General features: G+C 40.3%; 1 protein-coding gene across 3 annotated transcripts in view; it reads right to left on the bottom strand.

Annotated features, from left to right (window-relative positions):
* The window catches only part of LOC137854436 (popeye domain-containing protein 3), a 52,166-nt gene that overhangs the window by 6,049 nt on the left and 21,893 nt on the right, over positions 1-24,224 (bottom strand). For all 3 annotated transcript variants that reach the window (XM_068677814.1, XM_068677815.1, XM_068677813.1), the window contains exons 4-9: positions 17,773-18,006; positions 15,585-15,709; positions 9,296-9,483; positions 8,256-8,364; positions 6,121-6,288; positions 1,921-2,062 (exon numbers count right to left, since the gene is read on the bottom strand). In XM_068677814.1, coding sequence (XP_068533915.1) covers positions 1,921-2,062; positions 6,121-6,288; positions 8,256-8,364; positions 9,296-9,483; positions 15,585-15,709; positions 17,773-18,006 — 966 coding nt within the window. The remainder of the gene's footprint in view (positions 1-1,920; positions 2,063-6,120; positions 6,289-8,255; positions 8,365-9,295; positions 9,484-15,584; positions 15,710-17,772; positions 18,007-24,224) is intronic.

Genomic DNA, 24,224 nt, shown 5'->3' with positions numbered 1-24,224 from the left:
CTGCCAGTCAGAATGGGCCTTCGGAGGCTGGAGAAAAGAACTGACAGAAATGACATGAAGTTCCACAGAGTCAAATTCCTGCACCTGGGACACTATGAGCCTATACAGCAGTACAGGCCAGGCAGTGACTGGTTGGAAAACAACTTTTCAGAAACAGACCTGGGAGCCCTGGTGGACACCAAATTGAGTATGAGTCAGCAGTGTGCCCCGGCAGTGAAGAAGGCCATCCATATATTGGACCATATTAGCAAAAGCATAGACAGAAGATCAAAGAAAGTGGTTATTCTCATCTACTTGGTAATTGTGAGGCAAGATCTGGTTTGGGCTCCCCAGTACAAGAAAGACATGGACATATTGGAGTGAGTGCAGTGGAGAACAACCAAGGTGGTCAGGAGCTGGAGCATATGGCATACATGGAGAGGCTGTGAGAACTGGGTGTGTTCAGCCTTATGAACAGAAGACTCACAGAAGATCTTACTGTTGTTTTCGGCTACCTAACAGAAGGCTACAAAGAAGACAGAGCCAGACTCTTCTCAGAGGCATGCATTAAAGAACAAGGGACAACACTCATGAGTTGCAGTAAGGGAGAATTTTTTTCACTGTGAGAGTGATAAGGCACTGGAGGGGGTTGCACAGAGAAGGTGTGGAAACTTAAACCTTGGCAATACTCAAAGCTTGACTGGACATGGCCCTCAGCAACCTGCTGTAGCTGATCTTGCTTTGAGCATGGGGTTGGACTAGATGATCTCCAGAGGTCCCTTGCAACCCTTAACTGTACAGTGATTATAAATGTTCTTTCAGGAAACAGAGGATAAATTAATAAAGTAGCACTGGACATTTCACCAGCCTTTAACAACTATGTCCCAGCTGTCACCCTAGAATTCTAGCAGGGTGAAATATTATCAGGGCTTTTGCTTCCATCTCTCAGGAGATGAAAGTAGTGAAAACAGACAGGCTGAAGGAGTCCGTGGATGAGAACTGTGAGGAACACAATGGAACACAGTAAATAGTAGAGTGCAAATACTTTAAATCACTTCTTCACCTTAGCAGTGTGGTTAACCACAATAAATAACTGGCTGTGATTTTTTCATCATAGATTTAAATTCTAACTACCAAAGAATAATAGTCCCCAAATCAAAATAAATAATTCTATGTGACCCTTTTAAATTGTTAAACTAACAGCTTATGCCAAAGGAGGCAATTGAGCTTCTTCTGTTTTTTGTGCTGTTGTTCAAAAGTGGGTTTCAGAGTTCAGACTACTGTTGAAACACAGATTCAGGGAAATTGGAAGTGAACAATAGAAAGCCTAGAAAGTATTGTTTAAAAGGCTTCTATAAAGGAATAAATTCTAAGAGCAAAAGGTCAGATACGGCTTCACTAACTTGATCTGTACTACTCCCATCATACAAAGCACAAGGAAGGAAATTCTGACAGGATATTTGGAGATTTTTCCAGGGGGCATCAAAAAATTAGTTACACATCATATCTTTCCACACCCTCCCAACGCAAACTACCTTCGGAGGAAATGCAGAGCTCCCAGTTGATGAGGGGAGGAAATGTTTTGCTTTGTTTTTTTTTAATTTCTACAAGCTCTAGTCACAGACCAAAGGAGATACTACTGTGACAAGCACTGTGGATTCACGCTGTTTTGCCCCTTTGCTATAAACATTCTATATTATGTCTACAGATTATATCACGAATTATTACTATATATGCTACTTTTTCTAGTGCCTACTTGAAGTAGTTTCAGTTAGCATAGAAATCCTTAAAGCAAATCTATGAGATTCTGTACACTTAATTTACAGCAGCAACCGAAAAGCTACACTTTGCTCCTACTGAGGACTATAGGAGTTCTACAATCATCTTTAGTTATCAACCAAATTGTGTCCAAAATTGGCATGAACTATTTTGAGCACTCACGTAGAGAGGATGCAGAGGAAGTCCCACGAAGAAACATCTGCAAGCCGTCCTCACTGTCGCTGGTACTGGCCATACTGTTTCTCATCTGCATCACAGATAGCTGTGAGCAAAGACTAGGCTGACGATCAATCTTTTTGGAGGCCTAAAATATATATATATTATTTTAAAAGAGGTATCAAGTGAATTCAAAACAAAAATTGAGACTTTTTTTCTCTGTAGTTAACACTCTGGTCTCAGCTGTGACTATTTATGAATCAAGAAAGAGCAGAAGATTCTGTGCAGTGTAAATTGATTTAAATGCAAATATAAGATGCCAGTAATATATTGGAATTAGAACATCAACAAGCATGAATTATTAAATTTTTCTTCTGTGTTGTACTGGAATTTGCAGGTATTTTCCTACAGGTAGATTTATTTTTATTATATGGTAATCCATTACTCAAGTATGATGCTTGGTAATCACATACAGGCTTCATGACAGCGTGGTCCTCCTTGCTAAGAACTGGTTCTTGATTATACTGAGGACAAATTAAATGCATCATATGTACAATATTCTCTATCCAATGATTTTAGGGTCTTCTATTTGCTTGCAGGACTTTTTCTGAGATGTCTTTGTACTATCATATTTACTTGAAACAATGCATTTTATCTTATTAAATATTACTGAAAATCAGAAAGCAATTGCAGGTTTATTTGAAAGGTGGTAATCAATGGCATATGTATAATGAATAACTCCATTTTACTGAACTTTAACAGTCAGGAATTGCCACTCTGTTTCATGTAGAGAAGAACAACTATTTTCCCAAGAGTAGTGAAAATCTCCTTATGTAGAAGTCATAAAGTTCCTTACAATTAAAATGGTATTTTTTCTGTTTTCCAACATACAACAAATAGACACTGTTCTCAGCTACTATCTTGATAATGAATAATCTACACCGGATTTGTTTTGGCTGCTCTCCTGTGTGTCCCCTGTGTACAGAAGTCTACTACAGAATTTTCTGTTGAGATTGTTACCAGATGAAAAGTACAAAAGACATCAGGAATATGTACATTTGACAATGAAGCTTGTGAGAAGTGACATATGCATAGGGTTCTGACAATAAGGAAATTAAGCTGGTTTTACTTGACAGAGCATTTCTGTCATGCATTATATAGGAAGGGCTTGTGAAGAATTTCATTTGAGGAAGAATAAAAAGGTACTACAAATTTTCCAAATGCTCACTCTTGCTGTTTATAACATATATTTTCCAAAACTGTTGAGATGCAAAAGTTATAATGATTTTGATTTCAAATGACTACTTTCACTAAAAATAAGGACTGGGTACAAACACAAGCGAAAATGAAAATGTAATTAAGAAATATACATAAAATTGTGAAGCCAAATATATGTATATGACGTTAACATTTTAAATGACTTTTGAGTAAAATATATACTCAGTGTATATAACTCAAAAGTGTTACTAGCTGTAGTTAAATGGACCTTTTCTGTTCATACTGATACATCTGTATATTATAGAGCTATACCTTTATAGTTTACTAGTAGCTCTACTATATTTACCAAATACCTCTATTTAGCATACAGCAGTAAATACAGACAGGGTAAATACAGAACTAGAAAGTACTTTCAGCATTGATCTCATCTAGCTCAACAGGCTCAACAGGTTGGGTATCCATTGGATTTTCCAAGCTCTGCATACCAAAATAAACATTTCAAACCGCAAGGACTGCCATTTGATGACAGCAATACCCGTGGCAGGGAGGAGGCAGGAGCTGTTCCCACAAGGAAACCTGAAAGGAATATGCTGATGACAAATCCTTGCACTACTGTTTTCATAAAATGTGCAGATGTTGTGTTTGTCAAAGCATGAAGGAAATCAAATGGATAGGAAGGACATAGAGAATGGGATAAAAATGACCTAAGCTAAGACAGTATGAGGAAAAAAAAAGGATAAAGACAAAACAGTAAAATAAGAGACAGAGAAAGAGAAGGGATTTCTTCTGGCAATGAATATATTCAGATATTCAAACTGCATCTGTTTCAGACTTTTTGGAGGATAGCATGAACTCCTTATGAAGTGAAGTTGCAGTGTCCCAGCAAATCAATTTTCTAACATATTTAATTCAGCAATTCTCTTCTGCCAGATTTTGGTAGCTGGACTCTGTTAAAGTCTAACCACCTTCCTGTTGTTGTTTTTAACATTTTGAAGGTATGATAAGGACTTTTTACTTAAACAAACAAACAAACAAACAACAATTTATACCTTACAACAGTGAGTATTCCATGTGGTATTACCAGAGAATACTGACACTAGTGCTGAAGTTCTACTGTGCAGCACAAGTCAGCAGCGTAAGTGTGTTGCAGATGAGTTTGTACACTATGCACAATAAAAATACCTCAATGTGCCTAGAGTCACCCACATGTAAGAAAATAAAAGAAAGGAATGAAAGAAAGAAGGAAGACAAGAGAGAAAATTAAAATAAAATAATAAAATAATAAAATAAAATAAAATAAAATAAAATAAAATAAAATAAAATAAAATAAAATAAAATAAAATAAAATAAAATAAAATAAATAAAATAAAATAGGAAGAAAGCAGAAAAGAGGAAAAAGTCAAGAAAAAAATAAAAGAAGAGGAAAAAAAGAGGGAAAAAAAAAGGAATGTAGAAAACAACTGTCCCCCAGGAGATGCCTGCTGAATGCAATTCTTAGCACAAAAAGAAGGCATGCTGCTAGGTGTTCCTTTCAGATGCCATAGTTCAGAAATGACTTACTGTCTATACAGTTTTTTTGTTTTATTTTGTTTTTAATACTGTACATCTCTGTACTCTGTAATTCTTGCCTTTAAAAAAAAAAAAGAAAAGTATTAACCATATATGTTGTAAGATGTACTTCATAGATGGCATATTCCTGCTACATCACTTTTAGTTTATTGCACTAGTAAGACTCACAACCTCAGATGATCAATGAAAACAGTGATCTGAAATAGTTTTGATGATCTAATTGCAAGACAGGGTAATCCTCAGTGTCACTGACCACTGTAATCCCCTTTGTTATTGACCAGAGGGCAGAATAAGCAGTATTTTACTGCCATAAAATTGTTTCTCTGACAATTCTTTTTTTTTCCTCTCCTTATAACCAGTAGAAAATTGGGAAAACTTACAATGTCTAATTATCCATAAATACCTTACAAGTGAAGCATACTATGTAATTTATATGGTAGCAGTGGCAGTCATTCTTTTTGGATCTTTTTCCAGTAAATTCACGACTTTGAAGAACTGACTATTTAACCTCTATGTATTTACAGGCAATCTGACAAAAAGGATTTTTGCTCTCAGTTAGTGTGATTTAAGTCAACAAAGACAGAATATGAAAATACTGTATTATAAATATCCTAAGCTTTTCATAAATGATGGTTCTTCAAATAAATTACATGAGAACCCTAGCCACTATATAAAGAATAGAAAAATCACTACTAGCAGCTGAGTGGCATACCTTCCAAATCTTGAAAAGCCCTGTAACTAAGGAAGGAGACAAAATGAAAGTAAAACAAGATAATCAATATATCCATGGCTATGTCCAGACCACTTACCATGACACCTAAAGAATACTCCCTCTACACACAAAGAATGTAATTACAGCTGAAAATGTCACACAGAATGAATTATTTTCAGACTTTTTAGCAAAGGTATTTATATGGATTTCATGCCTTCTTCCACTGATTATACTGTATCAATTCAACACTGCCTTTTTTTTCTCATATTGGCAACACTCAAGCACATGCTGAAATTACTCATTTTGGCAATCAGTGTTACCCAGCAGTCTGATCGCAACAAGTGAATTCTTCTAAAATGCCCTGAAGCTTCTCTGTGCAAAGGTACACATTTATTAGTTAGAAATGATATCCAAGAAGAAGCACCTTTTTAGCTACTGCTCACCACGTCTGCCAGTTGGCAGTAGCCAATCAGTTGAGAATTTGTTATTCATCTTTCTTGCACATTGCTGTGCTAACATCAACCAGTATTGATGCTGACAAAAATGTTGCACTGACTCATATTTTGGCACTAAAAGGCAATATGAGTATGAATTCAACAGCTGATAGCAGCAGATAGAAAAAAGGTGCTTTAAGATGATTTAAACCTGAAGTAACAATACATTTGTGTGAGGCAGGAAAATTCCCGAATGAAACTTCAGTTGCTTACCTTGTCATTTAAGGTTGGGTCATTCAATGAATACAGTTTATTTGTAATATCTTTGCCAATAAGATACTTAAAGATCTCATAAAGAAATGGTTCAGATTCCAGAAAATAAGTCAGCCTTTCTCTGGACCAGCACAGGAACTTGCAATTATCATCTGCGACAATGGTGACCTGAGAAAACACATACTCAGAATTAGCCCTTCGCTTTTGCCTGCAAGTAAGCGTTACCATTTTATTTGTGCCTCTATTTAAAATAATTCTTAAATCCATTACACTTTTTGTTGTCCCTTAGAACATGATATTTACAAATTTAAAACAGCTCACATGTTTATTATCATCATATTTTTAACATATAAGCACAACCAGTTTGATTTGCTGAAAGTCTGGTGGGAAATAATATGAAGGGGAAATCTGCTAAGTTCTAAAACTCTAAGTATTTATATTACAGGAGATTTACATGCAAAGTCAGTCCTGTGTTGATGACACTTCTCACATCCCAACAGGCCTACACATTTCTTGGTTTTAGTTCATATCACTGTGACCAAGCAGGAAGAATTGGTGTAATCCAAAAGTTTCAATGAAAGAGTTTTAAAAATGAGATTAAAAAAAAAAAAAAAAATGAAAAGAAAAAAAAAAGTTTAATCTCTCTTTCTTCCTTGTCAGACCTTTTGATTTTACAAGCACTACCTTCTAGCACGTGAACCAGGGACCTCTCTGCTTAGTTATTGACAATTTTGCTGTTGATAGCTGCAGCCTAGCTTACAACCTCTCTAGGCAGGCTGTAGCATTTATAAACAACTTATCAGATTTGTACAGTTGTGCCAGTGGAGGGCAGTGCCACACAGAAATAAGCCCTGTGATGCTGCAGCATGTTTTACAAGATGAAGTCAGTCATCCAGGAAGAAAAGAGGTGCACTGTACTATCACAGACTAACTTTGCCTCCTCAAAACAAATATATAAAGCCTAAGAGAAAATAGAAAGTCTAAGGAAAACTGTCAGATATACTCAGGTTTTAACTCTACTGTCTGATAACAGTAAACAGGCAGAGAAATACAAGCTTGGGAGGAACTTGTCAGCATTGCCAGCAGATGGAGTCCCTAAGACGAAATTCACATCCTGCTTCGATGGCACTCCCGAGAACATTTATATTGCAGCACGCCGAAATGGCAAACAGCTAGAAAATCTCAAGAGTGAAGGATGTGTACTGCACTAGACTGCAATAATTTTTCAGGCAGGCACAGCTTTGAGTTTTTTCCCTTTGGCAGAACTGATTCATATCTAGCCATTTATGAGAGAAATAGATTGTACCAAGAGGTCCGCAGCCCTGCAGGATGCCTTGCTGCCGTGAAATGAATACATCTTGACAAGTATCTCCCTTTGGCATTAAGCCTAGTATTTGACTGGAACATGTTACATCAGTCACTGACTTTACATTCCGCATTACTCTTCTCCCTCCCTTTCTGCCATGGTATCAGCGGGGATGTATCCAGTCCAGCCACAGTCCAGTAATTACTACATAGACACTGTTAAAGAATATCAAATACGAGGCAGCAAAACAGTGATTTCAATAGTATGTGAAAAAAAACCACCTTCTCTAGTAATAGTATTTTTTACTACAAGCTATAAGATACTCATTAATGTACTAGCATAATTAAACCACTAAAGATATATATCCTTACTGCTCCCATATGAATATTTTAATTCTAAGCAGTATGATCACCTTCAGTTAATGCTGCTTTAACAATTTTCAAGATGATAGAAGCATTTAACACCTTTAGATAAATACCAATTTCAAACTATTAGTTCCTGCATTTTACAAATCTTTCATTTTAGTAACACCAAACTTTACTGTAATTAATTTTCTTTTTCTGGTTTTTGAACTAGTGAAGGGACTGCTTGCATCATCTTTTTCTCCAGTAAAGCTCTCTCTTAAATAATTTCTCCTGAATGATATTTTAATACAAAATAAACTTGCGAACAGTAAAAAGGTAGAACAGAATATCAAAGGACAAACTATTCAGTAAACACCATCATAATACTGTTTTGCAGCATTTCATTCAAAAAAGTTTTTCTTGATATGGGCCATCACTAAACACCAGTACTAGAAAGGCAGCATATGACTTAAACCAAAGTGTACCTGGAATTTCTCACCCCGGTTCATCTGAGTTGATCGAAATTCAGGTGAATCTATAAAGGCACAGGGGTAAATATTATGCAGAAAATGCCCTCGATAAGAGACCTTCATTCTGGAAATAAAAATGTACGAAATATCACTTTAAAATCACAGAGGTCAACTTATTTGATATCATTTGAATATGATTATTGACAATGCTAATGCAGAAAGTAACAGGCTAAAATATATATTTATTCTGGAGTTTCAGCCAAAGAACCAACCTGTTTTCTGCCTGAATCTCCTCTGTTTCCAATTTTCCTGGTTGCCTGATGCGATATGTAGCCTCAAAACACTGATTTTCAAAAGGGAAAAGGTCTGAAGGGTAATGACTCCACAGTCACACCAGAATCAGGCTTCCTTTAGATAACTAGCTTCACAGTGATGAGCAGCTCATGACTTCAGAGTCAAAGAAAAACATGAAACCTGATGTCACTGTTGCCATCTACAAAGACTGGTTAAAATATTGGCCAGAACTTAGCAAGACCTTCAAGATTACAGCTTGGCCATGGGGATTTATTTTACCTTCTCATCTGGGTTTGTGAGCCGGGTCTGGGCAGTGCACTTGACCCAATTTCAATAGGCTTCTTGGTTTACAGTCAGCTGGAGGGTTAGTCTTCCCCTCCCTCATGAAGAATATTCTTTAACATTAAACCCAGAGAATGCACTGAGGATAAGACTAAGGATAATGAAAATATCCAAAACCGGAACAAACTTCTTGCTTGTTCTGGAAGACACTTTCTCTGGTATTGTATGAATATAATTTCCATTAAAATCAATATGGCTCTACACACACATTGATGCACAATGTATTTTCAGTAGGACACATCACTGTCATTTGAAAAAAGTGTCAGAATATAGCCTATGGCTAGAGGCTGTGTGGCTATAGACCATAGCATGCAAGAAAAAGTAACATTTACAAAACTAGCAAGCAACCAAACAACTTTTTTAACTAATCCAACCACCACACAATACATAAGACCATTCCCAAGCTTTATAGCACCTACTTCCCCTTCAGCAGGATGCTCAGCCTATCATCAACTGATGTTTTATCCTCTGCAGCATAAGCTTGACCTGTCTTTAAAGTCTGAATGTTGCAAAATTGCCCAGTTAATCTCTGGAACAGCTCTGGAGGCACATGGAGTGGTTCAAACATTCTCTTGTAGAGGCTGCTGAGCTCCTTCTCTATCTTGATCTAGAATGCAAACACAAATAAACATAAATACAGAGACAGACTGGTTAAAAAAGACTGCACACATGCTTTAGCTGTTAAATCTGAGTAATATCTTTGTCTTTCATATGTTTAGTCAAGAAAAGAAGTAGCCAATGTGTGACATCTATCCACAATGCTGCCTATGGCAGGGTGACCAAAGCCTTAGCTAAAACCGGCCAGGCTGGCAGCGTGGTGCTTTAGTATGCTGTTCTATGCAAGTGGCATGGTAAATCAGACACAAGGAGTCTTTTGAGACTTCTTTTCATCTAACAGGGAATAGAACTTGGGTGAGAATTACACAGAAAAAAAAAATGAGGTTGCCTGCATTTTTCACACCATATCCACAACACATTCTGGCCATCTCTCAGACTCTCCTGGGAGCCTCTCATCCCTTAGCTTCTTGGCTGACTTGCAGTAGAAAAGCAGGACTATGAGTCCTGAAAAACAAACCCATCATATTGAAACCACGTGCGATGAGGGAGGAAAAAAGCAATGCCAGCTGAACATCCCACATCTAGGAGCCCACCCAAACTCAGGCAGTGGCAATGAGGGAAAGGAAGCTGGCTGAAATCCCAAGCCTGGAGATCTTTCCTGAATGAAGGCAGCAGGGAATGAGACAGAGTCCTGGCCTCCCCTAAAGCAGAGGCAGCTTGAACAAACAAATTAGAATGAGCAACAGATCATGAAAAAATAATGTATACATAGAAAAGAAAAATGGAAAAGCAACAAAGAAAAAAGGTAGAAAAAGAAGAAAATGAGTCACCACTTCAACAAATGAGAATATTCCAAGTTTCTGTATTTTTCTATTTATTTATTTTTTTAATATTAGAAAAAGGGAAAGATAGAGTAAAGCAGCACAGGAGTCCAGGAGTCACTTTTCAGCTGATGGTAGCCAACAGCGCCAACTGAGAAGCTTCTGAGCACCCTGTGGTTGGAGGTGGAAGGGGTCCAAAATGATCGTGGGAGGCCCTGGGTTGACTGAGGCCCATGAGAGCTTCCAACTGTCAAGTATATACTATTTCCTCCCCAGAAGACTATTTTAGGGTTAAAATAATAGTTTTTAACTCCTACAAAACCTATGTATTCCGTACCAAAAATCCTCCCTGAGCTGTTCTTCATAGAATTACATATGAGTGCTGAATAGTGAATCAAGCATAACAGAGGTTTTTGGAAAATTCATTAAGGTTTATATGTTTTTTATTTAAATCTAGAACAAATTGAGCCGAAGCAGAAACTTTCCCGACTTATGGAATCATATTTGAAGCTTATCACCCACAAGCTCAATCACTGGATGCCATCCATCCCACAGATGGGCCACTGAACTCCATGGGAATCACTTTGGAACTGACAATCAAGAAGAGATGGTGGGTTAATCCCAGAGAAACAGGATACAGCTACTTATTAAATTTCTGCACAGGAAGAGATAAGGCTGCTTATGTGACCTTGACATTATAATTTCATAACCTTTCAGGATGGTCTTTGCAGCCTTTATTTTTCTATAAAGGCTCAACAAGAGCATCCCAAACCTGCAGTCTTCACTTTTCACCCAAACATCCTCAAAATATGGAAAGTGGAAGCAAGTTTATAAACTGCAGAGATTTCTATGTGGCCTTGAAAAACAGACAACAATACCTACTTCCAAGGGCTTAATACAAAATATTCTTCTGAGAGCTCCTGAGAACTTTCTTTTGCTTATACATAGTTGAACTTACTGTTGACTTTGTGTACATTTGCCACCCACAACAATATTAAAATATTCTATTTTTGTTTAACTTTTTTGATCTGTCCATACATATACCTCCATCAACTGTGACTTACTGTCTCCTCAAAACATTTAAATGGATCATTCTATTACATTGCTTTGGCGGGATTTTGTTACACGTCTCCCTTCTCCTATAATATCATCTCTGCCACAGGACTGAGAAGAGGAGGGCTGGAATACAAATGTTCAGACAAGATGATCAATAAAGCCACAGAATAATTGAGCTTGGAAGGGACCTCTGGAGGTCATCGTGTCCAAGCCTCTGTTCAAGCAGGGCCACGAAGAGTAACATTGCCCAGTATCTTGTGCAGACAGATTCCGAACATTGTCAAGGATGGAGACCCCACCACCTTTCTGGGCAACCTGTGCCAGTGCTCCATCATCTGTACAGTAAAAAGTGTTTCCTTATGTTCAGGTTTCAGTATGTGCCTGTTGCCTGTTGTTCCATCACTGGGCACCACTGAAAAGAGCCTGGCATTGTCATCTTGGCATGTCTGCAACCTCCCTTTAGGTATTTATACACACTGACACGATCCCACTTGAACTTCCTCTTCTCCAGGCTGAACAGTCCCAGCTCTCTCAGCCTCTCCTCATAGGAGAGATGCTCTGGTCCCTTCATGATCGTGGCCCTTTGTTGGGCTCCCTCCACTACGTCTATGTCTCTTGTGTTGGGGATTGCCCTGAATTGTTTGATTTCAAAATATGTTCCATATACATGTGAAGTTGGGCAATTTGTTTGGTCCATAGCTTCTCCAGGAACTCACTCATTTTTAGGACCCATACCAATTTAACTTGTACCTCTTTCTATCCACGAGCACTGCAAGTCAAAGAGAGAGAAATTCCTTTCCCTGATAAACATACAGGTAGCTCCCAAGACTCCTGAATTCAAAACAATAAAGACATGAGGAGATAACTTGGCCCTAGAGTGCTAATTCACTCCCTTAACTAGCACATAATTCAGATTTCATGATCTCCCTTGTGTGTTTAATACTTAGGAAAGAAAACATCCGCAACTACTTTCCTAAAGATCGATCAGGTTGGACACTGTAGATACACTTCGGATAGCCCTCCTTGTAACAGACTATTCACCCTCTGCAAGCACAGTTGACTCTTTCTCCAGTCATGCTTGTGGGTCATATTCCAAATGAGCCATATGGGTAGGTGTAATGTTTTGTTCAGCAATGGTTGAAATATTTTGGGATCCTGCCAAAGCTCCGAGTCAGAGCTCTGTAGAGACACTGATTAGACTCTTTCAGCTTCCACTCAGACTGGAAAAGCCAAATCTGTAAAGCTCCAAGGAGTCAAAACTGCAGAAATAATCTTTTGGTCAGAAAAGAAATTCACTGTTACTTAGCATGCCACGTTTAATAAAATAAATATTTAACTGAAAATATCAATTATTCATTTTGTAATATGGCTAACTTGTAATTATCTTCCATTCTTTTATTTCCTTAAAAATGTGATTTGTGAGCATGACTAAATAAAATTGATTTTGTGATGGGCAATATAATAGATGCAGACAGAAAATCTAATTCAAAATCTGTTTCTAACTTACTTTTTTTCTTCTTTGCATCCTCCAGCTTTTTATAGAAAAACACTAAAAAAACAGCCTGAAAGTTCATAGTAAACAGAATCTGTATGAGAGCTAAAAAGACATATGTGACTACCAGGCATCATTTCTTCCAGTAATCTTGCTGTTCATAGCCTGTAAAAAGGCAATTTATACATCACTTGGGATACTACCCTGCTTCCATATACTTTCCACTATTTAAATTCACACAATTTACTAAGAATTTAGAGCCTAGTTTTCAGAGATGCTGAGGACACAGACCACTCTTACGGTGGCAAGAATAAAAATATTTCATAAACCAGACTCTGGACTCCAGTTCTCCTTTGTGGTACAATTTAAATTAGCATGAAGTGAATTTTTTTTCCTCATACTGCTAGAAAGCAGCAATGAAATGCATCTCACCTAACTGTGAGTATATAAAGATAGGTTAGTAGTTAGCAATGGTTGTGCATGCTTGTTCTCTGGTCACTGGAGACAGATGTATCACACCTTCAACAGGTGTTAGGTAGGTGGCTTGAATGACAGCGGACAAACAAGCTTAAACTGGATGTATAACCCTGGGACTGGGACTGTTTAATATCCTTATCAACAACATAGACAGTGGGCTTGAGTGTACCCTCAGCAAGTTTGCATATGACACAGGTTGCCCAGAGAGGTTGTGGATGCCCCATCCCTGGAGGTGTTCAAGGCCAGCTTGGATGAGGCCCTGAGCAACCTGGTCTAGTGTGTGGCATCCCTGCCTATGGCAAGAGGGTTGGAATTAGATGATCTTTGAGGTCCCTTCCAACCTGAGCCATTCTATGACTCTGTCAAAGCGAGACAAGATGACTCCAGTTCTTCATTCCTCTTTCATAAGGTAAACTTATTGTCTCAGAAGTAGAAGCCACAACACATTATTTGTACTCTTTGAAAGTGCTCTTAATTGTTAGACTCAAGTGTAATCTGCTTCCTCTCAGAGGCCTTTCATTTCTGGAAGTGCTTATGTCCTGAACTATGTAATATTTCAGTGTCAGTATGTGACAGAGACTACATAAGAACACAGCTGATGCCTGTGTAGAGCACTTCCCAGTTACAAGGATTTGATATTCCTCCTACATTTTAACATTTTTGTTGCCTGAACATTTCTGTCTTTAGAAAGCAGTTTAATATTGAATAAGATTGAGGGAAAGAGAGATTTAGTAAAGGCATCAGTGGTGGTGGTTTCAAGATTTTAATTTGTTCTCTGTCCAGGATTATAGAGAATGTCAAGATGTAGTCATTCATTCTTAAAGTCAACAGAACTGACATTTGTTTTAAGAATGCTCTTCCTGTAGTAATTCCAGTCCCAGCAGAAAGAGCAGCTAGAAAGTTTTCATAGGGAAGACCGTTTCTTCAAGCTCCCCACTTTTGTTCCCTGGATCTGGTTGAGATCCGGAGTATGCAACTGTATAGGCATCTATCTCAACTAAGTGTTGCAAGCTTCACCACTACAAGAAGTATTTTGAAAGATGAGTGTACACATCTACAAAGATCAGGGTTAAATGATTTCCTATGATATACATATATAGACGTGCCAGAAGGGTTTTACGTGTCCAAACAAGAAAGCGCAAACTTAAAATTCCACCATGTCACTTTCTTTGGTCATGGAATTGGTGGAAAACCACATTTGGATCATGGTGGAATGTGCAGAGTTAGCATATACATGCAGGAAACCATTTTAAATACAGCTGATTTCAACTACTTATTATCTGTCACTTGTTAACACAACTTTAAGAACTCTCACTGTCCAAGACAGAATTTAATCTTTACCCTCTTTTCAAATGGTGTGGTTGCCTAAGTCTGCAAGTACCTGTGGACTGTCAAAGTTTGTTCTGCAGTTGTTTTTAGCCGTACTGGTAAAGATTTCAGCCTTTCTACCATCTCTCATTTTTTGTCATTTTCTTTAATTCTTCTACTGACAACTTGTTCTATTTCTTGAAATCCTTAACTTGCACAGCATTTTTTGAAGATGTACACAGAAGTCTATCTGTCTGTTTCTTCCAATGTTCTCTGCCAAGAATTATGGTTTATTCTGTATAAGAACAGATGTGGTCTTGCACCACATTTGTATGGTATACAGTCAGTTCTGAGCACCTTCATTCTGTTTTAGATCCACAGCTAGTGGGAAAGGTGTAGAGAAACGGAGAGAAAAGTTACAGCCACGACCTACAGTCCTTTCTCTTTTAGTGTTACTTTGTGTGGTGCACTGGACAGCATGGTGATGGCTGAGTAGCAGAAATACAGTGCAGTACCGTCATCTATCTTGATGATGACACATAAACGGAATGAAAATTGTTCTAAATACGAACAAAAGAGGACCTCACTCTTTAACTGGGAAGATTATTCTCCGAGATAGAAAAATTTAAATGACTATGCACACTATGGATGCGAGGGTGGGGAAAACGAGAAAAAGACTAAAACACATACAGAACGCAAGCCGGTCTCTGCAAAGAAATCCCATAACCCCTTCCTTACTACCAAAACTACAGACAAAACCAGTAACTTCTAAAGTCAAATCACTTTTCGAGAATATGGATTTCAGGAAAATATTTATGTACTGAATCTGACTGAGCTAAGAGCATACTCATGGTCTGTATCCTTACTGAAGTAGCTGGCTTAGTTCAAAATAACCCCTGTGGAATTTATTGATAGGTTTGTACAGCAAGCATGGTAGGAACGTCCTTTTTCTTGCATCTTACCAGAGTGCTTGTGCAATTTAGCTGTTATACATACCGGTCTTCTCTTATACACTAGGTATATGAAATGTAAAAGGTTGACAACCAAAAATACAGAATTCCAGATCATTATGTCCAAGGCACAACGGTACAGGGTAGCCCAAATGATGAACAATGCACATCCTGCAAAAATTAAAAAAGGAAGTTAACTGTCACTGACCAATAAACACATTCTTATAAAGCCATCAAGATTTTGTCCACTGCGTGCAATTACACTCAGAAGCAATATATTCTACAAGCTTTATTACACTTAGGCTCTGTGGATCAATGCATGCAAAGGTAGCAGGAGCTCATCACTGCAATGCTACCAACAGGCACTAGGAACAGAATGAAAGCCAACTGCAGTCCTGTTGCACAGGACTACAATACCGGAGCAACATGAATTCAGGTCAGGACTGGGGAAAGCAGGAAGGCGCTGCCCATGATGGTCTGTTACTAAAATGCTGTAGAAATGGTAGCTCACAAAACTCGATTACTTGTATTGCATTAATTAGACAAACAGCAGCATAGAAACAAATATTCATTGTCCGTATCAGTGACAATCATATCTATCTAGTGAGAAGTAGTTGCACAAAAACCTCCTGAAGTTATACATGGATATTTTTGACAATTTAAAGGAAGCGTGTCATGACTGCATTTTGACAAAGTCACAGCAGGAACCAGAATTCTCTTCAAAGAGAAAATTTCAAATGCTTACTCTTTCTTAGTTACTTTACTTTGAATAGTGACAACTGCTCTACAAGATAAATTATGCTGTATGATTAGGGATACTATTTCTAGCCTACAAAGACAGTACTTATCAGATGATAGGTTATGCATCAGTGAGTCCCTCTCAGATAAATGTGAACCAACTGGCCAAATTTAGCCATGTCCAATAAAGGTGCCTGTAGATGTCACAAGTTTTCCCTTTCCTCTTTTCTCCCTGAAGACATTGCTGAATATGAGCTCAATATTCTGTCTTTGTCTGACAGGTGAGGCAGCACTTACATATGGATCAGAAAAATCAACGTGATCACTCTTGATCTGCTGCTAATTTAGCCTAAGATGAATAGGAGGACACTAGACCTGGAGGTACTGAAGAGGAGTAACACTGTGTGGTTATCAATGCAAAGGACACAGATCCATCAGAACCAGACCTCCTGCTGCCCACAGAGCACATCTGCTTCCAGCTTCCACCTCAGTTTGACGAATTCTGATTCCCTATTTGCTCAAAATGCAAGATGACCTACAGTCCAAATTGGCATGCTCAGATTGTGCAGAAGTCCCATTGTTTTTAAATGAGAGCTACACAGACAAAAGATTTTACAATACTGAGACCCTTGGTCATTACTGCAGTCTGTTTTGATAAACTATCCTATAATTGCTATAAAAAGGGCAAAATGAAAGGGTAAACTCAACCATCAAAGTTTTATCATAAAATAGATCCCTGCTATTATACAAAGCATTCTCATGTAGAAAATACTCAACCATGCCCTGTGTTGTGAAACACCTGGGTTTATCTTTCTTACAATGTAACTGTTTAGTCTCAAGCATGCCAAATTCAGTTTTTCCTTTGAAGCCAAATTTTTGTACTGTCAGATGCCTGCAGTGGTGAAGGAAAGAGGACTGACTACAAGAGAACTGACTTCATCCTGTATTGACAGCTCGCATGTCTAAACTGGTAATGAAAATAATGGTACTGCAACAACAGCAAATGCCACGTGTTTGAACTCCCATTTAAAGAATGTGTGCCCACATCATGCTTTTCAAGGAAAACCCTACCTATTACAGAGGTACTAAGCCAGTGTACCAGCCAATGCATGGTCCCAGTATTTACCCAAAACCTAAAAATTCAGCTCTTAAGGATCCATGGAATCAACTATGATTTGGAATTCAATGAATTTTAAGCAGCCAGTGAGGTTTAACATGAATGGGGTTCACTTGTTTTTAAATCAACATCTACATAGTTTTGAAGTTTTAAGTTGCAGCTCTGGGAGATTTTAAGAGCCTAATACATAACCTTACTAGAAAATGTCTGTCTGGGTCAGAATGGACCCCCAATTACACCAAAATACCTTCAGCAAAGCACAGTGACCATGAATATGTGCTGGAATTTCCCTGTAACCTGAAGAGACCCAGAGATCTCCTTGTAATGTTCACTGTTTCTGCCACAGGTAAGTTGCAAATCTCCCAGAGAAGTCACCTACCTATGGTGAGCAGGCCCCGCAGGAAAATCATATGAAAATTCAGAGTAGTTGGAATAACAAGTCCAACCGCAAAACAAATATTTGCCACATGGAAAACAAGATGATGAATCTCTTTCCAGTTTTCACATGCAGTCTCATTGAAAGGCACAAGGGTGGCATTTTTTAGGTCTGGAATAAAGCCTAGTGGAGTAACAGTGAGTGGGCTAATCGCTGTAGTGTTCATCTTGAAGACCCCTGCAAGGAGACAGAGAGAAGAAAAAGAAGACCACGCGTTAAACCAAAATGTATTAGACACAGGCACGGATTTATTTTTTTTTTCTCTCTTTCTAGAACTTATTTTTCATTATAATTCAGGCAAAAATCTTCAAATGCTTCAGGAGGGCAAGCTAGACCTAGTTCAGTAATACTTTACTATCTCTTTTTCGCCTAAATGTTAGGCTTGAAGCATTCTATACTTCAAAATTTGGACTGTATGCAAACAGCAAACAACAACGTTTGAATGCTAGCTACTATAACTTTGGTTGCTCAGTAAAACATCCAGAGTATTCCTCCTAGTTCTACACAAATAACAACCATATTTTGGTTTCCCACTTACTGAATGAGCCCATGGTCTTAGGCTAAGTAAGTAAGTAAGTAAGAGAACTTAACAACCTACGTAAGAACTGAAAGTTAAAAAAAAAAAAGAAAGGCTTTTGTAGCGTAAGCCTCCGTTAGGACACACAAAGCTGTTCTTCTAAATAAGGAGTGGAAGGTCCTCAAGGAGGAACAATGCTGTCTGGTTGATTAAAAAAGACAACCACACACGCGAAAAGGAAGCAAACAAAAAACCACCACCACCCAGCAAATCTCTTTTGAGAACGGTAAATAAATATTACTCTTTCTCCTCCCAGTTGATCAGATGCTACCAAATCAGAAGTGGAGACAGCCAGAGTGCTAAGTTTTGATGAAGTTGCTAGTCTTTCAGGGAAAGCACTTGGTCTACCTAGCATAAGCAAGCTTGCAAAACCTCTGGTTGTTTGTGGAAATCCTGGAGAAAATGAGACAGTTAGAAAACTCTGATTCCCAATCTGAAAATACATAGGCTTTGTTTTAATACCAATGATAATTATAGTGTATTTTCTTTTTGCACCAATTAAAAGACGATTTCTGTGGGCAAATATCTTCCCCAAAGAAAGCAAAAAACACCCTATTAAACTGCAAAGAGAACAGGGGAGGATTCAGGACACTACCTTTAATATCTCAGAAGCCAGTCCCCGTAAGGAACTCGGTGTTACAAGTAGTCCAGGGGGTCTTCTGAACATGGACCAGTTTCCAGCTGGAATAATACTACCACCTCTAGATAGGCTGCTTCCAGCCAAGTACGTGTGATCCCCTGCTGCTGCAGCAGGAGAGCTGATAGGGAGCCGTGCTCGACTCTCACTAAGGAAACACATGCCTGTATCACTGAGCAGACAGACTCCATCATGCCTAACATGGTGGGATTTGTATTCAAATAAATTCTGTAGAGACACTGCCTGTCCCCACCTCGTGTGCTTGCTAACTGCCTGTAACTCAGCTGCTGAGCAGACTTGCAGGACACGGTCAATGCACCCCACGCTTCCTGCCGACGGGAACACACTCAGCATCTTTCTGACACTTGCAAGTGCTTGTGTTGCCTCAGCTCCATCCGCTCTTTTTATTATTTCCCCCCCATCGACTTGTGTACAGGGCTCATGCAAGCTGGACAATTCCTGAAATTAACCAGAAATTAACCATGAAATTAACTGCTTGAAATCCCTTTTGAAAGGAGTGGGAAGAAAGAAATCGGGGAGAAAAACTCAGCCCTCTTGCAGCTCCTCTCAGAAGCCCAGAGCCTGTCACAGATAAGGCACACGACAGAGTACACAGAGGAGACATTTTGCAGGATCAAACACTAGCAAGGACATAGTGTACACGGTCCCTGGAGTGAAATGGTTTTCAAAGAAAAATAATATCTAATTTTTAACCAAAAAACCATGATTCTCTTATTTCTGTTCTTAAGAGCTTGTTTTCCTCCTTTGATTCCTACGTTAGTCATTCAAAAAGGCGTAAACAAATTTAACACCAAATTGCTACCCATTCCCTGGATGCCCAAGCAAATTCACAGGGAAGTTATTAAACACACACCATCCACACCTGCTCCTACCCCTCTTCAGCTCCTGCACATGAAGTTTAGCAACAGGTCATGAGAGCAGCTCTGCCGTCGGACCCCAACCGCTCACACTGCCAGTGCGAGAGTGCGCCAGGAGGAGTTTCAGCTGCATCTGATTACGAACCCACAAAGCTTTCCAGATGCTCGCTTTTTTCCCAGCCAAATTTTGTAGTGCGTCCATGAGAACAGAGGATACCTTACTCTTCTAAGACCTGGCCGTAAAGCGTCACACATTTGAAGACTGGAAACCCAACCAGGCCTGCCAACTGTATGGCACATGGCTATCGCTCTTCTCCCAGTCCAGCCAACCCGAAACTCCCCGTAAACCACAGGTGCTGATCCTGCTGGCCAAGAATTGGCATAAGGAAAGGTGTTTCTCCAACACATGTTGACCTATCACTTAGCAGCTTTGACAATATAGCATCCATAGTCGCAACAACAGGATGGTCGGTACTCTCCAAAATCTGTGCCACCTGCTTAGTTGCCCAAATTATAACCTAGGAAGCTAAATCTACACACATTCAATTTTTATAAGCTTTAATACCTTGAAGTCTTCATACGATTACATTTGATGTTAACTTACTACTTAGAGACATCGCAGCACCCCTGCCACACTGGAGAATGTCGGAAAGCTGCAGAACTTCGAGGTGGTATTTTAAAGCCGGCAGAAATAGACTTATCCTATCTGCAGGATGACATGAGGACAGGCTGTGACCCTGGCTCTTACGGAGGAATTTCAATTAGTGAGCTTGTTTGAGAATCAACAAAAATCCAGCACATGCAGTTACAAGCTCTACCCTAAAATGCTATCCACAGATAACACCAGAAAATCAAATATCCAACTCTGGAGCTTTTAGATCCAATTCTTTAGCCTTAACTTTTACTGCTGTCAACTAATATTGAAGTATTAGCAAAAAATCTGCTGTTCAACAGGTGAACTGCAGAATACCAAATTTTAATATTGGAAATACAGAATCACACCTTTAAAAATTTATGTAGGGTTACTTCTGCTAAGAATATTGTAGGATTTTAAAGGGGCATATATTTTAATATGTAAGTTCAAAATACAAATAGTACAGTCAAATCATTTGGAAAAATAGCGGAAATAGCATCAAGTGAAATGTAAGCTTTATGGACCATATGACAAATAATTAAAGGAATACCTTAAACACCCTGTAAATTTTCCTCCATATGGATTTAGATTTACTAAAGTAAGAGTTTGAAAATTCAGCTGACTCAAGCAATCTGGTTGTCCAGAAAAAAAAAAGAATATTGAAAATATGCAGTGACTGCGTAGTATTAAATTAGTATTAAATCCACAGAAGTTAGTACAGTTAGCAAGAAAGCCTATTAACAACTTCTTGTGTGTATGTTAAGGTGTGTAAGACATTGTGCTTTTAGGTCTAAAAATCCAAATTCTCAGAACATAAAGGAACACCTGAGGTGGGTTTACTCTAGGATTTTCCTTTGCTCAGGACATCTTCACATGAGACCAAACTTTTGAAAGCCATTCCCAGAAGTATTTAGTCCCTGGACGCTCACACACACAGATTCCTTCAAAATAAGGGTGGTTTGTGGATACGTGCACAACGTTCACAAATCGTGGACGTAACAGAAAAGATTTAAGCACTGTGTTGCACTATGAGAACAAGCTTGCCAAGCTGATATGGGACAGCGTAGAGCATCCAACTCTTATTGTCACTCACTTTCTTGAGAGTATTTGTATCCCACAACTTTACTGATCAGCACTATTCAAGTCAGCTTCTTAGAGCTTTGTGCAAGTATGTTTGTACACGTTTACAGTCATTGCAAGCTCCTTTACGTAGATGGGCTTTGTGAGTCTAACGAAATAGCCAAGCTCAACATTTTTTTTATCACACCTGCAGCTCTTTAACTACTTTTCTATGGTCTCCTAGCACAAAAACTGCATAGAGAGTCGTGACAATCAATAATGATTTCTGTGCCTTTGTGAGCTGAAGACAACTCTAAGTGCTAGCACAATTAAGTTAATTACAGGGTAAGTTACCAGTTTCCTTTTTATAATGAAGTGGATGGGAAAGTGATATAAGAAAAGACGGATTTCAGTACGCTCTTTGGGGCAAGTTCATTTCTATTAAACGTGTCGGCAATGACACAAATTTGTCACCCTCATGTTACCCAAAATTTAGTGGTGTTTTTGTCCTGCTTAGTTAACAAAAACATCCATCCAGTGACAACCACTCTTGCGTAGGCTCAAGGTGGTACCACCGGGGACGCGGGATGGAGCTGGGGACGTGTTGGCTGCGTTTGCTCGCGCCCTGCTTGGGTTGCGCCGCGCACAAAGAGCCCGCCGAGGGCTGCGACCGCAGCTGTCGCCCTGCAGCCCTGCTTCTTATAACCCTTGCTTAGGAAGCCGGGTTTTAACCCACCATTAAAAACTGGAATAGTAAAAAAAATAAATCACGCAAGCCGTCCCTTTCACCCCAAAAAGGGACATCTCCAAGGCGGTGTCCAAAGTGAACGTGCCACCACAGCAGCACAGCTTGGAAGACGAAGAATATATATATAATATAAATATATTTGTTTTGTTTTTTATTTATAAGCACTACAGAGGGCTTTTTAGTGTCAATTTCAGTACTACCAAGCCACCGAGCGACCCGACCCGAGGGGGACACGCGGGGCAGGCGGTCGCAGAGCCGCTCCCCAACCCGACCCCGGACCCGATCCCGGACCCGGTGCCCGGTGCCCGGCCCCTTACCTGTCCCCGTGCCCCCTGCCGGGCGCCCTCGGCAAAGTCTGGCGGCCGGTTCGGGACGGGCCAGACGGGGCGGCCAGAGGGGGGTCGCTCCCCGCAGCCCCCGGCGGCAGGCGCCGTCCCGGCCGATCCGGTCCCAGCCCCCGGCCCCGTCCCGGCGCTGTGACTAAAATAGGCAGCGGCCGCCGCCGGGCTGCGGGCGGCGCCAGGCGCGGGGCCGGCACCGAGCGGCCGCAGAGCGCAGGCGCCTCCCGGCGGCCCCGGGGGGCTGCGGGGTCCCCCCGCCGAGGGGCTCCCGGCTGCGGGCACGGGGGGCGCTGGGGGACGGGCTGAAGGGACGGGGCGGCAGCGAGCGGCAGGGAGGGAGGCGCTGGGGCCGGCCGGCGGTGGGGCGGATAAAATTAGCAGCGCCCCGTTCCCCCCGAAACGCGCGGCCGGCGGCGATTCCCCTACATGGCGAGCCCGGGGCCAGCTTGGCACCTGCCGCGGCCGCCCGGTCGCCGGCGGCTGTGTCAGGCAGCGGGGCAGGGCAGGGCAGGGCAGGGCAGGGCACGGCACGCTCCGTCTGTCGGCGGGCAGACGGAGGGACGGCGGGACTGCCCGCCCGCACCGCCGCTACGGCAGGGCAGGGGCTTCGTTTGCAGGGTGTTGGCCATGGGCATCCCAAGCCCGTCCCCGTGGGGACCTGACAAAGTGACCAAAATGAGGGGCTGCAGTGCCTTCCGATGCCTCCCAAAACAGCCCCGAGCAGCCGTCGGAGAGCTGCTCTACAAACCTACATAAGCATTTTCTGTCACGTTACTGGGTGATACACATTGGAGATGCATTTTGCTGCGCTGGTTGTGCCTTTTATAGCATCTTCAGGCTTCTCGCACTTCCCAACAGGGTTTGGGGGGGGCACGGTGATGAGCAGTGGCTGTTCGGGGATATCTATAAAGTGGATCTCTATATGGGTATCTACATAGTTCATACAGATCTCTATATGACTGTCAGTATGGTTATAGAGATAGCATAGATAACATTGTTTGAGTAGAATGAGCTCTTCCAAGTTTATTCTCAAGCCAAGGTCTCACGTGCCGTAGGAGAATGTGGTTTAAATCTCTTCAATGTTCAACTGTTAAACCACTGTGAAGGCACAAAGAGTTGTTATAACCTCCTGTCTATGTCAATAAAGCACATCTTCATCAAAGTCTGCAAATATAAATTAACCTGACGGAGGCCAGACACAAAAACTATGTGCTCCACACGTATGAGGGGTTGCCTTCACACAGCCAGATCGATTTTTAGGTGTGTGTTGGATTGATGCATTGAGTTCGTAGAGACGGGTCTAAGCGCTGGCACTACGGCTGCTCAGTGATGCAAACTTTCCCTCTGTTGTGTTTCTCTCTTTTGCTGTTAACTTGATAGCTTGTGTACTTTCTCCAGTTGTTTAGTTATCTTCCCCAGTAATGGCCCACAGCAGACAATGTCAAATGGGTGTTGCAAGTTACCCTGTTTTGTGCCTTATCTCCATTGCTCTGCTTTGTGATCTGTGACAGTGTAAGTGAA

The sequence above is a fragment of the Anas acuta genome, chromosome 3 (assembly GCF_963932015.1).
Source record: "Anas acuta chromosome 3, bAnaAcu1.1, whole genome shotgun sequence".
Classification (NCBI taxonomy): Eukaryota; Metazoa; Chordata; class Aves; order Anseriformes; family Anatidae; genus Anas; species Anas acuta.
Note: the sequence above shows the minus strand (reverse complement) of the source record. Positions and strands in the feature narration are given on the sequence as shown.